Source organism: Eutrigla gurnardus, assembly GCF_963514095.1.
Source record: "Eutrigla gurnardus genome assembly, chromosome: 2".
In the NCBI taxonomy this organism is placed as follows: Eukaryota; Metazoa; Chordata; class Actinopteri; order Perciformes; family Triglidae; genus Eutrigla; species Eutrigla gurnardus.
The window spans coordinates 15,538,248-15,556,257 of NC_139916.1; the positions used below are offsets into that span (position 1 = coordinate 15,538,248).

Below are 18,010 nucleotides of genomic sequence, written 5' to 3' on the forward strand. Positions count from 1 at the left end.
AATGGCTTTATTAACTATGGCAACAGAATTCTGCATGCGAGGAGAGGTGGAGGAGGGGAGAGGGAGGGCGGAGGTTTGGGTGGGGGGGAGGTGTTGGGGCTAAGAAACGAGCATCTTGCACTTTGCAAGGAATTTATCATAATGTTCGCGCTGCAAGATCATTTGCCTCTTGACAGGATCATTACGAGATTCAGTGCTCCCACGACCATTACGCAATTTCAGCGTTCCTCCTTGGATGGAATTTTAATTGAATTAGCCCGGCTGGTTACACATGGTGCGAACGATAACATTTTCTGTCTATCTGGGTTCATTGAATCCGCTGGGGAGGGAGGAAGGGAGGGAAGGAATGCTGACAGTTTAAGGCAGGCCATAAAAATAAAAAAAGCACAAGGTGGTTTTGGCTCATTCATGCTTTCTTCTCAGTTTCAGTCTCTCTTTCTTCCTGTTGCTCCTCGCCTTCTTGTTCGGCAACAACACCTGCCATGAAACTCGCCGGCCGAGGCTCTGCCGTATTATAAACTCAGAGCCACTCTTCCATCTAAGTGCCCATGTAAGCTGAGGGCAGTGCGAGCATGATGTATGGTTAGGGGGTAAACGTGTTTGTATTAACACCTCCAGAGAACAAACCTCCACCAGCCACTCAAGTACATTCCCATAAGAATGATTAATGACGCCGCTCATGTTATGAAAGGCAGGGAGACGACGGAGGGAAGCTATCAAGCTGCAGGCTGACAAGAAGGTTTCTCTCCACTGTGAACATTTTGAACCCTAATTCTTTCATATTAAATGACACAGCCCATTAAGAGGCTAATGTGGTCGAGTATCGATGGAAACATTTGAATACTAGTGCAGATACGCTACGGGTTTCGAGATCTATGCAAAAATCTGTACCGTACCTTGACCAATACACAGGCGGCCATAGTAGAGCTTTAAAATGGTGATGATTTTAGGCAGAAAGTGATTAAAAAATAAGCAGAATGAGTAGTGCAGCAATCGCACAAGCATTCAGGTCAAGCTTTTGGTACGTGACAATTTCTGATACCAACTCAGCGAGAAACCCTGGTCCAACTAAATTAATTAAACCTGGGAAAGAAAAAGCAATCTGCCTTCTTAAGTGCTTCACTACACAGCAACTGCTTTATGGTCCTGCAGGGTTACGGTCCGGTCACATCGTGGTTTCCTACTGTGACATTTTTCTCACAAATCAATTCACGTCGACAGAATTGCCGCGATCAGCGGAGTAACTTGCGTGGGTGAAGTAAGAAGAGTGCTGCAGGGATGACGTATTTTTCTAGGCCGGCCCTGGAAAATTACATCGTTCTTGTTCCCTCGACAAAAAGACGATGGGATTTTTTTCTCCATTGTATTATGAAACACTGCAAAAAATGTGTTCATTATACTTTTCTACTATTTTCGTTGTCCCACTTTCTGATGTGACCAAGTCTTTGTCTCGTTTATCAATTTTGAGTTAGTTAGGTATAATAATACATACATATAATACTGCATAGACTTACCTTGGTCACTGATGATGATGAGCATCTCTTCTAAGATTGACAGATGATTGGACAATCTATAAAAATGAGTGGGAAGGAGAGTTGTAACAATAAGGAGTGAGGTGTGGAATCATAAACCTTATGTACACGATGTCCTTATTAATTAAATGCCATTATTAGGACATATAATAATAAACCTGCATGACTACTCCATTCGTCTGTAAAAACGGTCATTATTTAAGTCATTAAATAGAAATCCCAAGCCACATTTTATTTAGCAAAAAATGTTTAATCTCTCCTTGATGCGTGTTTATTTACAAGTAGTAAATCTGCAAAATAGGAAATAACAGAATATTTACACAATGAATGTTAACCTGCAAACTTGTGACAGTCGCTTCAAGTCTGAAACTCTAAAAATGCATTAGAGTTATTGTAGTATTAAAATTCCTTTGCCAACTGTGTCTGAAATTCATTTGCTTTGCCTTGCCTTGGATTCTACGTAACTTCCATTTAAAAAAAAAAAGGACAACTACTGATTTTTTTCAGAATCGGAAGAAAGCAGGAAAAAAAAAAGAGAAAAAACTGAAAACTGAATGATGCCAGGAGTTGCATTTTGATTCGACTATGTTCTTTTGGAAAGGCAAAAGTGTGACTAAGCATGTCTAAAGAGTTGAGAATTAAACATGACATATATGACAATGTGCTGACGGCTCACGCTGAAGCCAGTGCAGAACTTGTTCATTTGTTTGGATTTGACAGAAAAACGGCATCAAACCCCGACGGCTGTCCGTCAAACTACAGTCGGCGTGTTGTTCTTGTGACAAGTCAGCTGATGCGTTCTTCCTGCTGATGACACCAAACACTCGTTGACAACAGACATGCTGTATACCACCTTCACAACAATTACTACGAGTCAATTATCACACGAAACGGTGGCGACTGGGAAGGTTCTCTAAAGATGCGTCCAAACTTGCATCCAAGCGGGTCAATCTAAAAGGCAAGTAGCCATGCAAAGAAAAAAACTAGCCAACTCCCTCAGCCCTCGACCAAATTACAAGCAGAATACGACACAAATGGAGCATGGACCTGAGAATGAATTGACAGCGTTCTTTAAAAAAACTAAAATAAAACGCCTGGATTTGTCCCGACATTGTGCTCATACTGATCATTCAAAGAACCGCTGAGCTCCGCCCTCAGCAGCCATTTATTTGCACCAAAATGTACGAAATGCGGAAACAACTCGGCTGTAAAAGAAAACATGTCCTGAATGTTTGTATGTGGGCTAAAGCATGATTTTTGCAGTGATTATTCTGACAGAAATAATTTAATGTGTGTAGCCAAGACATTTCTATCCCGACATGGGCCGAGTGGTCCCTCCAGATTGTGTTTGGTAGGTAGAGTTAACCATCACTTCCCCACAGGAATCCAGTTGAACTAGGCTCATAAAAGCAATACAACATCCCAGTTATGTAAACACAATGGTGGGTTGACATTAATTTGGGAGGTGTGCTTCACTATTCCTGGATGTAAGAGGAGATTGATTCGTTTTTTTTTTTTTTTTTAAGGAACCTGGCATAAAAATGAACAGCGACAGCATTTATGATCAGCATAAAATGACAGCCCTAATGTTTTGATAGAAAAACAAGGATACAAGAGTTAAAGCAGCAAGTCACATTTCCATCACAAAGACACAGATGCTCATCTGATGCAACAATTTCATTTTGATCCTTGCGATCAGGAAAATAAACCTCAAGTCCGGTCGAGTACTTCAACTTCAGGCAAAACCGAAGATAATTTTGTCTTCTGTGTACCGTAAAATGTACAATTTACATGTTGAAAATAAGACAATAAAAAACAAACAAACAGAAAAATGAAAACCAAACCTGATTACAAAAAAATGGCAAACAGCTTTTTGTTCATCATGAAAAAGCATACAATTTACAAATGAAAACATCAACGAAAACATTATACAGACCACAGTTTGGTTTTTCGGCAAGCAGAAAAAGAATAATAATCGGAAAACATTATTTCTCACCACAAAGTCAATAGCCCTGACTTCAAAAAAGAGAAACAAAGGAATCCTCTTAAGAGAGCAATAAAAACAAAATAAAAAAAGCTTAAGCCACACATGGCAATAGGCTAGTTTTGAAACAAGAGCTGCAGGCTAAGGGGAGGATTACTCAGCCTTTAGTAGCTAATGATAGAGAGGTGTCACACCTCTCCATCTGTGTATACCCCCCTCCCACATGGAGAAAAGCTTAAACCCATGTCTCAAATAGATAGGTAAGAGGTGGAAAGAATGATTGGTATATTTTTTCTCGTCCCTCTATTTGGGTGCTAACATTGAGAAATAAAAATAAAAAGTGGCTTCACGCTGAAACCAGCTTTTCCCACTTTGTTTCACCACCGAGGGGCTCAGCTAAGCTCTACCTGACCTCACTGTCGCTCCTGAAGAAGTAAACAGCGTCTGAGAGCACCAAGACTTTGGCTTTGCTCTAATAGGACTGTGTTAGATGATGACCCTTTAAAGGGGGCGGGGCATGAAGACCAACTCAGGTCCTGCGGGACCCTCACTGTCAGATATGGGGGCTACGTGGTATCAGGGCATGGTTCCAGGTAGTGCAATGTATCTACTTCATTGTTCAGTTACTACAATAAGATCCGCTCAACCGTCACTTCTTGACCCTCGGTGAACAGAACCGGCCGCGGCGCCGGATACTAAACGTAGCCGTGAAGAAAAAGCAACAATCCTGTGAGTTTGTATTTGGTTGTGTGAAACCAAACGATTGCACTGATTGAATTTTGAGACAACAGCAACTTCATGTCATCACCACGACACCGTGAACTGTCCCGGCTCGAGAAGGCGGACGACGTTGTGTCGTTTTCGTCAAGGATCTCATCGTTTCTTTTCAGTCACTAGGCAAGTTCATATTTCAAAAATCATACGGTAGCACATTCCATCTAACAAAATGTCTTTGCACTAAACAACATTCAAAGAAAACATGGCACAGTACGACTTTTTTGTTTCTTTTTCTTGTTTTTTTTTTCGTCTACGTTGTTTTTTTTTCTCTTCTGCTCTTGAGATATCAAATCGTGTTTTAACCGTTGTCATTTTTTAATCGTTTGTAGGTTTAAAATAAAATGAAAAACAACAAAAATGGTTTCTCCCTAATCTTTCTTTAAAAACGTAGCTGTATTTATATATAATATCTATATCGTCTTCCTTTGTAACGTTTCTGTAAATTGTGCAAATTCAGCAGTAATACAAGTGGCGAGAGATCAGAGAGTGGGCAGTTGATTACATCTATACAAAAAGAAAAAAAAAAGAAACAGAAAATCCAACATCTTTTAAAACCGTGACGCCAGTTGGAGTCACATGACCTAGCGAGCCGCTCTCCATTGGCTCATCACAGATTGGTCCGTTCTGCCAATGATACCGCACATGGAGTTTCTTTCCGGGCTTCCATTGTTTCTTTCCTGACCAAACGCTTTCATCGCGACAAAACTCCTGAAAACAAAATCAAGCAAACAACAAACACCAACATCCACAATAATCAAATGCTGTCAGTTGACATGTTTCTCCTTGTATGCATGTGTGAACACGTCTCGTGTCGTGGTCTCTCACACGGACACGAGCCCACACACGCTGTATGGGGCTGCAGGACACACACACACACACACACACATACACATGTAAGCGTACACAGGCCCGCCCATCTCTGCCGAACCCCCCCATTTTTGCAGTATTCTGCTATAGTCCTTTTGCAGTTCGTCTGTCGTATTGTTGGGGGTTGGAGTTTTGTTTGTCGTCTGGGTGAGAAGAGCGAGGAAGAGAGACGGATGGAGAGGAGTGAAAGAGGAGGAGGAGATGGAGGCGCTGGACGGTCCTCAGCTGCTCAGAGCCATTGTGTCGATGACCTGCTCCAGCTTGCACCTCAGTCTCTGTCTCCTCGCCTGCTCGTCCCGCTCCAAAGCCGACAAGATCTGAAGACAGATAGGGGAGGGGGGGAGGGAGGGAGTCGCAATCAAGGTCAGTTGGTGTCACAATGTGCTTGTTTTTTTGCTTTCAAAATCTGGAGTCGTTCTTCCCAAACAAGGGAAATTAAGAAGAAAAGCTCATTCTAAATAAAGGCCTGGTTGTCTTGTTAAGTTGGCCTTACATTATCACTAACACTAACTGTTCGGGTTAACTGAAATACGTTTTTTTACAATCAGCCTGGCTTTTCTTAAGAGTCTTTTCTGGACTAACCTCCAGGATTATCAAATACAATAAACACACTTACAAACCCTCATATGACAAAAAATAACGGCTCTCCAAAGTGCGTCGGTAAGATAACGAAACATCTCGATATCTCACCTCGTCCTTGTACTTGACAATGTAGGAGTAGATCTCGTTGAGGGCTGACATGCTGTTGAACTGGTTTGCATGCAGGCGCGACTGCTCCGCCAGGTAGGCACTCATGTCCTGGTCGCTGATGGCCGGCATCCTGGAGATGTCAGAGTAGTACCTGGAGAAAGAAAAGAGGCCGTTTAGATCTCGACAAAACTCGACGTAGAAACAGCTTTTAGGAGAAAACAACTGAAACGTGTGTTGGCGTACCTCTCTACCCAGTTCTTATAGTTGGGGATGTCTTTAGCGTAGAGCAGCTTGTTCGAAGGCGAGTCCTTCCCCAGCTTATGCTCCGATGTTGAACAGGAGTCCATGAAGGTCTGAGCCACCACGGACAAACACGCATCGGTGATGCTGTTCTTATGGATGTCAAAGACAAACTGGGGGTTCTTGATCACGTTCACCCAGAACCTCAGAGGAAGACTGGAAGGACGGAGAGAGTAGAGGAAGGGTTAGCAACATGATGAAAGATATACTGTACATTGAGCCACACCGCAGCTTAGAGACATTAATGAAACACAAACCAGTGATGCCCTTTAACCCCACGCACACACAAACTCACCAGTTGCTCTTCCAAGTGTGCCGTACGTCAGAGTCTGATATGGAGTGTTTGTCCGCCTGCTCGTCCAAGAAGTCGAACATGTACTTGATGGCGAGCGGCAGGGCGCTTCCTCGATGCGCCGTGCTGAAGATGGTCTCGAACAGGTCATCCACGAACTTCTGGAGCGTCCCCTGAGCAAGAGAACCAACACCGGCTTAGTCTTTTATGTCCCAATTCTGAAATGTGCTAAATCATCATGAAAACAAACTAGACCACATTCTGTGCATTTTATAAACACCAACCTATGCGAGCCTATCAGGGTACACAAGGTTTAACAGAGATAAGGATAAGCCTGTGTGCGTTAACAGGAACGTAAAGCTACAGAACACCGTTGAAAACAGCCTCTGCCTGCATACGACTCTCTGCTAAGGATGATCTGGCTGTCAGCAGGAGGATGACTGTGTTTTGCTGTTATTACTTCAACTTTCTGAGAGTTTGTGATGGTGCTGAGTGCTCCGTGTTCTTTACAGTATTTAGGTTGGGGTCCAATGTGAGTTCAGCCCGAGGCTGTTAAGCAAGTTTTTTTTTTTTTTAACCGCTACACACAACTCCCAAGATTCTGAATCCTCACAAACTTCTCTGAAGTTAAAACAATTTGATATTTCCCCCAAGCATTGTTTTCCATCTTCAAGCATCCGGGCCACATTTTTTTTCTCCACAAAACCTGATTTAAACCAGCCAGAAGTTGAATGTGCAGTTTTGTCCTCATTTACACATCCACAGATCAGCTTTCTAAAGTGTGTGGGCTGTAATAAACAAGAATGAACCGCAGCGCTCTAAGTTCCCCTCTGTTGTCTGTATTTCCCAAATCAAGCTGCACTGTTGCTGCTAACTTTGCACTTTCCTAACTGGAGCTGGAACAATGGAAATCTACAGCTAACGACTGAAAAATCAGGGGAGAGGAAGTATCAGGGTGAGCTGAGTCACCGAGGTTGTTTGAACTGGCAAATGAGGACAAATGCCTTGTCGACTCTGTCGCTGCTGTGTGTTTGTGTTGTTGGCCCAAACAGCTGGAGTCCATGTGTCTTCTGTGTATAAGGTCTGGTGGAATGAATGTGAAGGAAGAGCTGCCAAATTACAGCAGACACCTCTCCATGTCGCTGCCTTCTAAGACGGTTTTGATCAGTTTTCCATCCTTTCTTGAGTTGGTGCTGAAGTTCTGTTTAAGTTAATGAGGCAAAACTGAAGGATTCATTTCTAATTTAAATACTATCTTCTGTTATTGATTTTATCATGGCTTTATAACATAAAACATGTATCATATTGTAAGACATTTCTTATTGGCATCAGAAACCACAACAGAAAGTACGAAAAAGACAAAATATATCAATTAAATACCATCTCTTTATGAGGTTTATCGATCAGTGTAATATAAGTTCAAAAAGGATCCCAACTTTTACTCCTGTTACTGTTATTCAACTTGTTAAGCATACACTCATATGAAGCCACTTCTATCATGCCCCCCCTCTAGTTCTGGGTGTTTTCCAGGATCTAAATACTGTCCTAGCAGCCACTGTGATGTATTTGGGCTCTGTCCCCCAATAAACATAATCTTGCAGATAATGGTTATTTCCTTTCCAACCAGCTGCTCAAATATTCCAAAGTTGTTTGACCGCTCCAGACTCAGGAAGCGATGCCAACACTGTATCTGCTACATTGCAGCTACAACAGAATATAAACTAGTCTCCATGTTGCTAATGCTGTTCCACAAAACATTTCAATGGAGATGGAAACTCAATAACAGTGAACTCAGGGAGGTTTCTCCAGGACTTCAACAGAAAACAGATGGAATCCAGAATAATCTTTCAGATCATCATCTGACGACACGCTGCTGAACACTATGGTCTGGAGGACTTGGAGGAATGTGGTGAGTAATGATCTCAGTGATAAGACCCGGGCCTGAAAGCCCCGAGGCCACCAATAGAGGGCCCAGTTACACCAACCCAACAGCTCAATAGTCAAAGGTCAGCGTCCTAATTAAGAAACAAACACTAATTCCTGTGCATATGTGTGTCTTTGCGAAAAAGGTTATGGAAATGTTAATGAGCTTTGAGACCACCACCAAACAAAGGTCAGCGGTAGAGGCTGCTGCTGGAAGTGGGCTACATGACAGGGATCTGCCAGACTGGTTATCAGGATGAAGAATGTGTCGAGCGTATGTGTGTGTAAATACACAGCATCCAGATACCTTGGTGGCCAGCAGTCTGGTCAGATAGATCTCAGAGACCATCTTGCTCCCCCGGTCCCCTTCCCTCTGGTCGGAGTGGTCGTGGTTCTTCACCAGGTGCCACAGTTTGGTGCCGCTCTCAAGGTCGGGGGTGATCATGGGCGTTCGGGAGCGCAAACTGTCCGGACTGCTGGCTGTCCGCAGCATGCTCTCTGGAAGCAGGCGGGAGAGGAGACATGAAGGTTGAGTTGAGGGCAAAAATAACATTAATGATGATGGATTTTTCTTTTATTTAGGCATCCAGGGATGAGGAGGGAAGCGGGGAGCGAGGAAGTTCAGAGGCACGGTGGTGTGAGGAACTGCTGTCCTGGAGCTTGTTTTGTAATATTGTGATGTGTGTGAGAAGGCAAAGGTGTTAATACATTATAAATATAATCTGAAAACATATCAAGCAGCTTAAAAAATATAGAATTCATTTGTACCTTAATGGCCATTTTAAGGGGAAGTAAATGAAGCATAAAAACAGACAAATAAGAAATCAGAAGCAGCTCCACAGAGCAAAATCTCTGTGTGAAGTTAAAAGTATTTCTGACAGCTCCTTCTACTCATGTCACTCTTTCATTCCAGAATAAATTTGTCTGTCACTCCCTCCCTCCCGCTCCCTCCCTCCCCCCTTTGTTGGACAGTGATCTCCTATTTTGTGACACGGAGCGTCACGCTTTCAGTTTGAATGCTTGTCACAGCTGTGACAAAACAGGAAAAGGATTGAGAGGTTCAAAATGTCAGGAGAGAGTGTGAACCAGGGGAGTACAGAGTAAGGGCCACGGGGGTGTGAGGGAGGATTTGTGTGTAGGTCACGGTGGCAGAGCTCAGCGACACTTCCTGGAGAAAAGAATGTGTCCGATCGCATCTCGATTGTATCAGATTTTTTTGGGCATAAAAATGCATCTCCATCACACATTTTAGAAATACAAATAATCTATTACTGGCGTTCAAAAGTTGGATTGATGTTTTACTTCCTTCCTTCAATAATATATATATATTTTTTTTTTCCCCAGATACCAAATGTATTATTTACATTTAAAATAGTTTTGGCCCCCAAACAACTGAAATGATTTGGTTTAAACTGCGATTTGTCAGATCCAATTCCAATAGTGCTCACTGCACTCTAAGCTTCTGTTTCCATGGTGATGGTTTAAGAATAGCGTTGCATAAGAAACACACCTTAACATGCAAACTTATTATAGTCATTGTTGTGCACATTTTGATGCTAAGCTGCCAATTTCTTTTACCAATGACTGAATTCTTCTATTCTTATTCGACTGCTGCTCAGGGGGATGTTTCATTGTCCGTCTGCATGAATGATTACAGCACGGTGTGTTTCTCCACGTACACCACAAAATGACTACTATTTGTAAAGAGGACTTCCTACAACCTAAAAGCAAGAATTAAGCAAGAAGCCCAGAACAAAAACATAGAGTAGTCCTTCTCTTAGAGGTTTTATAACGATCCCGAACACAGCGGTGTAAGTGCACCTTGGTTCAGCACCGGTTCCACTACAGTTCTGCCCTGCTCACATGTTGGACATAAACAGTGCAGGGAGCCTTATTAACCTCCTGCTATCATGTGTCCAAAACAGTGCAGGTGGATTATTTTATGTGCTTCTTTTTATTCGTGTGATTCCTGAGATTTATGTATACGTGGATTCCATGTGTTTGTATAAAGCGCTCGACATCCAGCAAGTAACTATAGGCACTGAAACAACGGGGGGATTCACAAAAACATACGATCCTCTAAGAAACATTATATTTTTGAAAATTAAGTCGGAATATAGTAATATAGGTAGGCCTGTTCGATTAATCGATTTTAAATCGTAATCGCGATTATGTCGTTAGGACGATGTTAAAAACGTGAAAATCTTAAAATCGATTTTTTAGTTAAGTTAAAGTTCTGCACTTTATTTGTTATTGTTATTTGTTATACAAGAATTTTGTATAACCACATGATTTTAGTGTTCTCTGTTTATTTTAGAGCTTTAGGGGTCTCAGTATTTTTACGACTTTAGCATCCACGGTGACCTCTGAGGTCCCATGTCTTAGGAGGCCCCATGCCTTAAAGCATATATTGAACTGTCCATGACTTTGGTACATATGCGCTGAACTGTTAATGATTTTAGTATTTCTACTGATGACCTAAACAGGCCCTAAAGCTATCCTGTAGAACAGCTAACCGTTATCAGGGGCCCTGTGCATATGATGTCTTGTATTACATGTTTTCAATGACGCGTTATCTCCTGTGCCTTTAAAAGACTCAAGTCAAAACATTGATTTGAGCACTTTCTCTGTAGCATCCTCATACGTTGTTGCACCGTAACCGCTCCTCTTGATCAAGATTAAAGTCAGACGTCGACTCTACTTTTGTCTCCGATCTCCTCCTTGGGTGAATTTATTCATTTACGAGAAAATTCTTTTAACATTATTCATCATTTTTCTTTAATGGACACACCTTAAGATACATGTGAAAGTGAGGTTTTTCTCTTAATCCCAAAGGGATTGTTTTTTTTGTTTGTTTACAAGAGGTCTACAAGAAGTCTCAACTCAAATCCCAAACGGGGAAATTATTTGCAAAATGTTCAATAAAAAACAACATATTTGAAATAATTTCTTTGCCTTTAGTCATTTCACAAAATAATCGTAATCGAAAATCGGATTTTGAAAGAAGAAAATCAGGATTTTATTTTTGGGCAAAATCGAACAGCCCTAAATATAGGCATTTTGCTTTTATTGGTATCTTGTTAGAAATACATTTGCAGGTATTATGATATTAGGGCACACACACACATACACTTACACCCACAAACACACTTCCTCTCTTACCGTATCTGCTGAGGGACTTGGTGAATGTGGAGGAGTTGGAGATGTTGTAGGCTGAGTTCTGTTTGGGCACCAGGGCGATCACTGAGCCATCTGTCACCTGAAACGGCATTTTCATGATCAGTTAGCGCCGCATCAAATGTCCAGCAGCAAGATTAGAGTCCAGCCACTCAAACAGTCATTGTGCTCAAACGAATGGCTACATTATGTGAATAAATAAGCATTTACATTTCACAATGGGCAGCAAAGTACCCAAAACAATGAGGCACCAATGCAACAATAATTTGCCTCCAAATCAAGGAGGGGTTGTTGTTCGAACAAGAAAATGCTTGTTTCAGCTTTGACACAATATGGTAGAAAAAAGACAAGCGTGTAGAAAATGATCAGGGATAAAGTCTTTAAGTCTTATTTCCATTGTGGTCGCTGTTGTTCCGTCGTTCATCCTCGCCACAACAAGATGGAGACAGCCGCTCAACGTCCAACGCCGGGGACGCGCAACCACAACATGTCACATCCCAACATAAACAACCCACCTGAAGATAAATAAGCCAATAAAACATTTAGGGCTCAGATTTATGTTGTGCTTGAGTACCTGGTAGTGAGCCAGGGTGTTTAGTCTCTTCCAGTCATTGTCTATCTTGGTGGTGACGTCCTCGTCCTGCAGGATGATGCGAGCCATCCTACCCTGCCGCCATTCTGTCACAAGAACACACACGTAGGAGATACAGTTAAGCCCGTGTAGGTTTGCTTAATATGAGGAAATACAGAGATGGATTGGACATGAAATGTATATGGATACACTTATTAATAAATCTCCCCCCTTCAAACAAGTTCCTAAGGATGCAGAGTGGAAATTAAAATGGGTATAATGCATCATTTTGGTCACTTTGAGTTAATTTTTGTACAGAATCACTTCTCCTCTCTAGAGGCCCCATCTACTTCAGATAGCCATTAAACTAATTCCCTCTTTACCCCCTGTGGTAGTGCACCTGTGCTTGGAGTGTATACTGTCTGTGTGTGTGTGTGTGTGTGTGTGTGTGTGTGTGTGTGTGTGTGTGTGTGTGTGTGTGTGTGTGAGACAGGTTCCCCTCTCCTTACCCAGGTCCATATCGGAGGCCTTTGGTCTCTGGGAGTACGGCGTGCCCTTGTAAACAGCGTCCAGCAGCTTTTCCTTCACTTGTGTGACCGTGTCACAGTTCAGGCTCTTCACAGTCACCTCTGGAGCGTTCTCATTCTCTGGGTTCACACAGTGCAGCGTCTACAGGGGCAGGGGTCAGAGGTCAGGCCACATTTAGCCCAGGAAGTCAGCACAGACTCGGAGTATTAACTATCAATGTGTGGAAGCGTGACCATGTGGTGATTTTTGACCTGCCAACGACTTCGAACAGCAGTTTAAAATCAATATTCAACAGCGGAACAGTGCACATGCAGCTCTTTATTACCATTAAAAGTGTGTTTCATCAGAATTAGACGTCCCATTTGTTTTCACCTATGACATGAGCCTCAAAGGCTATTTTCTGGAGCTGTAGATTACCAGTCATGCAAACAACTGCAAAATTAAGCCTGATTACACTGGCCACACATTAAATCCATGTCAATGTACTGTTTCAACTGATCAATTTGATCCTTTGACACCAAATGTGTGGTCCAAGCGTTTGTGTCAAGCATGTGTACTGACCAGAGTCTTGTAGTCGATCTGCTGCCTGATGAGTTTGTCTTCACTGAGGGAGTAACGGGCCTCTCCTGTGATCGAGTCTATCGGCCCCTTTTCCATTTGCTGCTTCATGGCGCAGTACAGCATGAAGAGAGGCTCACCGGCACACTCCTGCGAACGAGGGCAACAGAGGGAGGGAGAAGAGGGAGACGGGTGGAAGTGAGACGCGAGAAGGGGATAGATGAAAGAAGTCAAAGGGGGAGAAAGACAGATTGTTAAAATGCGAGCAACGAATGCAACCGTGCAAAAACGTAACCCGCAAAAAAAAAAAAAAAAGTTTACAATAGCAAAAAAAGTGCATAGCTTTGCTGAGCAATTCTCCAATTATATTTCTAATCTCCTTTAAGCCGACCACAGCTGGAGCAGTAAAGGACGAGGCCATGGCCTGTGTTGGCTAACTGACGGAGAAAACACACACCCACCATTTTCACTCTCACACACACACTCCAGCATCTCCCCAGTGTCTCTTCTTTGGGGAATAACACCCTTTGTAAATCTCTGTTTGTGTGTATGTGTGTGAGTGAGTGAGCAAGAACGAAATCATAGAGACTGTGAGTATGAATGAGTGGCAATTGATGGAAGAGTTAATCGAAGGTTAACGACTGAGGGCTGAAAAACGCTGGGAGAAGCACTTTGTGTGTGAGACGTGTCAACCAGGCAACGAGCTCGGGGAGGTTGGGCTCCCGTCTCCCGTTCCCTCGCCTTCACTCACTCGTACTGATGGCCTGCCAACTAAGCGGCGCCTGTTCGTACAACTTATCGGCTTCTCTTTAAAAAAGGGACAGTGTGGAGGATTTGGTGGCATCTAGCGGTGTGGCTGCAGATTGAATACCCCTCCGCACACTCAGGATATCCTCACCACGATAATTCTACTGTGTCAGCTTGATAAAAACTTCTGGGCGAGAAACTTGAATAAATACAGTTGTTTGAATTAGTCTTTTTTCACAGCAATAAAACCCATGAGAGAGGGAAATAGATAGAGATGTTTTTCCCTTTAGCTTCATCGATTTCCTCCCTTTTAACAACTGTTTGACCTTTACCTATCTCTGTTCACACCTGGCTGAACCTTGAAATTGTTCCAGGCCTTTCCCTTAAATGACCCCTGAAAGGTCAGGAGCATTGCAGTTAGATAAAGCCCAGGTTGGTAACCTTGCTGCTAGTAGCTACAGTAAGCCGAAGCATTCAGTCCTCATTTTTTCCATTCCTCTCTCTCTTTGTTGCTTTTTCACATCCTCTACACTTCCTCTCACCCCTCCCTGACCGCTCCCGACCGTCTTCTCTCTACATTCTTCCACCTTTCCCTTCCGCTCTCTCCTCGTTTTTTGTCTTGTCTAAAGTTAATAAAAAAAACGCAGTTATAAAATATCCCCAACCGTTTCCCTGGTAACCCTTTCCCTCGTCTCTGAACCCAATTCTGGCTGTCAAGTTTTGAGCCAAAACACGCACATTCATGCGCATCCAAAAGGGACACGCTCGCACACAGATGCTAACCGGGAGCCCCTCGAGGGGCGGGCGGTCCTGGCGGGTTCTTTAGGGGGGCCCGCCGCTAACTGATTAGCTGCAGCGACGTACGAATGTAGAGAATGCATGTGCGGACACAAGAATTTAGCACAGTTTAAGCCTCAATGACTCTCTGATTTCATATCAGAGGAGAGAGGGATTCAAAAAGAGAAAGCAAACATACTGACGCAGAGACGGACAGACAGAGAAATGAAAGAACGCAGCTGTGTAAGATCTCTGCCTTCCTCTTTTGCTAAGCCTCAAAGCTCTGAAGGGGGATACAAACACACAGGCACACACACAGAAACATACACACACACACACACTTTCCTGGCTGTAAAAGAATCCAGTGAGGGACACAAAGAGAGGACAGGTTATTGCGAGGGACTGCGGCGATCACAACAACGGGACCAGCTGTGTCTGAACAGCGCTTCAGACTGTAGTTTCCTCAATTCTGAGAAAAGGAGCATTTACCACATGAAAGGCAGAGGTAAGAGATAGGTAGCCTGCTGCCTCTGCCTTATCAAATGCTGCAGCTGGGAGTGTGTGTGCATGTGTACGTGTGTGTGTGTTAGTGAGGAAACGTTCTATTCTCAAACAGCAGTGGTGTTAGTATGGCTTCAAAAGTTGTGTTCATGTGTGTGTGTGTGTGTGTGTGTGTGTGTGTGTGTGTGACAATTTTACCTTGAGGAACTTGTAAAGTAGGAAGGTGAACCAGTTGGTGAGCATCTTTTCAGCGACTGACTCCGTCCTGGGAGAGAGAGATGAAAGGACGGGGAGGAGAAAGGAGAGTGGCGAGCATGAGAGAGAGAGAAATAATAGAAAAAGAAAATGAAGAAGGAATGAAGAGTAAGAAGGAGAAGGAAAACTAAAATTACTTTTCTTTTTTGTAAGCGCCACATAAACCTCTGCACAAGACATTGGGACGTTTTGTCATAGCGCTGCGCTCCACCCCCGTTTCTCCCCTTCCCTCCCCTCCTTCTGGCTACGATCTCTGGGCATAAACCAACACTTTCATCATGAGGGGAGAAACGGCATTTAAAGACGCGCTCCCACATCAAAGGGAACACCCAGCATTATCAGCAGTCACGCGGTTAGCCTTCTAACAGCCGAGCCCTTTCCCTCGCTCCCCTCCGCTTGCCCCGTCGTCACATGCAAACAAATTAACCTGGCAAAACAAACCCCTCCATTTCTTCCATTGTTACAAACACCCCCACACACACAAATTTCCCAAATCGAAACAACCCCACTCGTCTTCATTAAAAATACAGCAGTTAGTATAATTTGCTAACTTCTCTCGTTAATCACAAACCTGCCGTGTAATGAGGGGAACCTCCGCACACGTGAACGACCGGCGAATGAAAACAGAGCGATTAAAAAGCATTATAATTAACGGAACGATGGCGTCTAATTTGTTAAAGAGCTGAAAGGGAGACCAGCTCCGAGGGCATGGGGGGGGGGATTATTTCTACCTCTCTGTCATCGTCCTCAGATTTACCCCCTCGCTTGCCATCATCATTCCCTTTCACATTAAGAAAAAAAAACAGGAAGGCTGCTTAATTACCCGTTCCTTGTTTTGTCTAAGATGGAGGAGAAGCCTTCTGCTCAGTTACTGGGTTGTCTAACTGGGTCACATTCCCATACTTCTTCTCAATATTAGTCTTTGTGTCACAAGTGGGGCGCAAAGTGCAAAAAGGTGAAGGAAGGCATATTCTGTTGAATAACGACAGCGTAGCAAGATATCTCCTTGTCAACTTAGCATATGAGTTCACTTCTTTGAGACAGTTGAGGAATAGTGTGAGAATAAAAGGCATACAGGGGAAACTAGGCCAATGTGAAACTAGCGAAGGCCTGTAGCGGAAAATGAGACGTGAACTCCTACGCTTCCGCAAGCCTCCCTGTTTGACTGTTGTTTGATGTATGTGTAGCGGTTTTCTTCTTTCACGGCTGTCAGCAAAAACAAGCGGATGAACGATGTGGCGACGGGGGAACGGAGGGATGGGAGATGATGGAGGCAAATACACCTGGACAGAACACGCCTTTGGCCTTGTCAGGTGGTGGGCGACGTTGTATCATCATCTCGTTCAGGGGGAACCTCGCCGTTACAACTTTTTTTTAACCACGTATTACGGAAATCGCACCAAATGCACCCACTGCAAGAGTACATTTACCATAGGGGATGCTAATCCACATGGGAGCAGATTATTAAATCCTTTGCTTTTCTGTGTACACGTCTAAAAATAAGAACGTTCTAAAGTCTATCTATTGCAGGGAAGAAAAAAAAGACCAAACCAGGGTGAACCAAGTGTAATAATTGCCGAGCTTATTAACGCCAGCTCCCGAGGCTAGTGTAGTTAGCAGGGACAGCGTGTTGTGACCGTACGCCCCAAGAGGGGATTGGAAAAGGCTTCACACAGGCACACTGGCTGAGAGCCATTTATTTGATTAGATTTTTAATTAAATATCTCTCAGAGGAGAAGGAGGAGAGAAATAAAATACGTAACTTTTTTATCATTTAATGTCTAATTCCAATTTATTTGGAGACAGGCCATTCCTCTAATTGTGTCTTCCCTTAAATACGTGTATCTTTTCCTGCCCGTCTGTCTGCAGTCGCTCATCTTTCCTGCTCTTCCTCCCTTCGCCTATCGTCCCTCTCACCATATAGCACCTTCCTGCAGTCTTTCTTCTCTTCCTTCCTCTTCTCTCCCTCCCCCCATGTTTCTCCTTCCATCAATTTGCCTCCGGCCCCTTTCGAAGGTCTCCCTCAAGACATTTTGCCCTCTCTTTCTGTCAATCACCATTTCTCTTCCTCCCTCTGCTCCATCCACCTTTCTCCCTCTGCTTTTTCATCTCTCACCTCTCATTCTTCCCCTCCACTGTTGCACATCTTACCCTGCTCCATTCTCTCCGCGCCCCACACTCCCTTGTAAATCCTCCTTTTCTTTCCCCCTACATCACCTCCATCCCTCGTACCTTTCCCCTCTCTACCTTACCCTGAATGTGTGTGTGAGAGAGGAGCGAGCAGTGTGTGACTGCGGCTCCATTGGGAGAGTGTGTGTGTGCTCAGGGGTGTAATCCTCTCTGACAGGGACAAGGTTGAGAGAGAGACGAGGTAACGTCACACGGGCCTTTTAAAAGCTACAGTCCAGTCCACTTCCTGCTCCATCACTTCAGATGGATGAGAAAAATCACTAGACATTCTCATGGAGCAAAATCTTCTGTTTGATATCATTTGGTCATTATTTCTCCTCCTTTTTCAGCGTCATAATGAA

The 18,010-nt window shown here is 43.5% G+C and overlaps 1 protein-coding gene across 2 annotated transcripts in view; it reads right to left on the reverse strand.

Annotated features, from left to right (window-relative positions):
- Positions 1-1,743: 1,743 nt before the first annotated feature.
- plxna1b (plexin A1b) overlaps positions 1,744-18,010 on the reverse strand; it is a 174,228-nt gene continuing 157,961 nt past the window's right edge. For both annotated transcript variants that reach the window (XM_084038176.1, XM_084038175.1), the window contains exons 23-32: positions 15,423-15,489; positions 13,203-13,349; positions 12,623-12,782; positions 12,117-12,220; positions 11,528-11,624; positions 8,673-8,863; positions 6,446-6,615; positions 6,094-6,306; positions 5,851-6,001; positions 1,744-5,477 (exon numbers count right to left, since the gene is read on the reverse strand). In XM_084038176.1, coding sequence (XP_083894302.1) covers positions 5,382-5,477; positions 5,851-6,001; positions 6,094-6,306; positions 6,446-6,615; positions 8,673-8,863; positions 11,528-11,624; positions 12,117-12,220; positions 12,623-12,782; positions 13,203-13,349; positions 15,423-15,489 — 1,396 coding nt within the window. In that variant the 3' untranslated portion in view covers positions 1,744-5,381. The remainder of the gene's footprint in view (positions 5,478-5,850; positions 6,002-6,093; positions 6,307-6,445; positions 6,616-8,672; positions 8,864-11,527; positions 11,625-12,116; positions 12,221-12,622; positions 12,783-13,202; positions 13,350-15,422; positions 15,490-18,010) is intronic.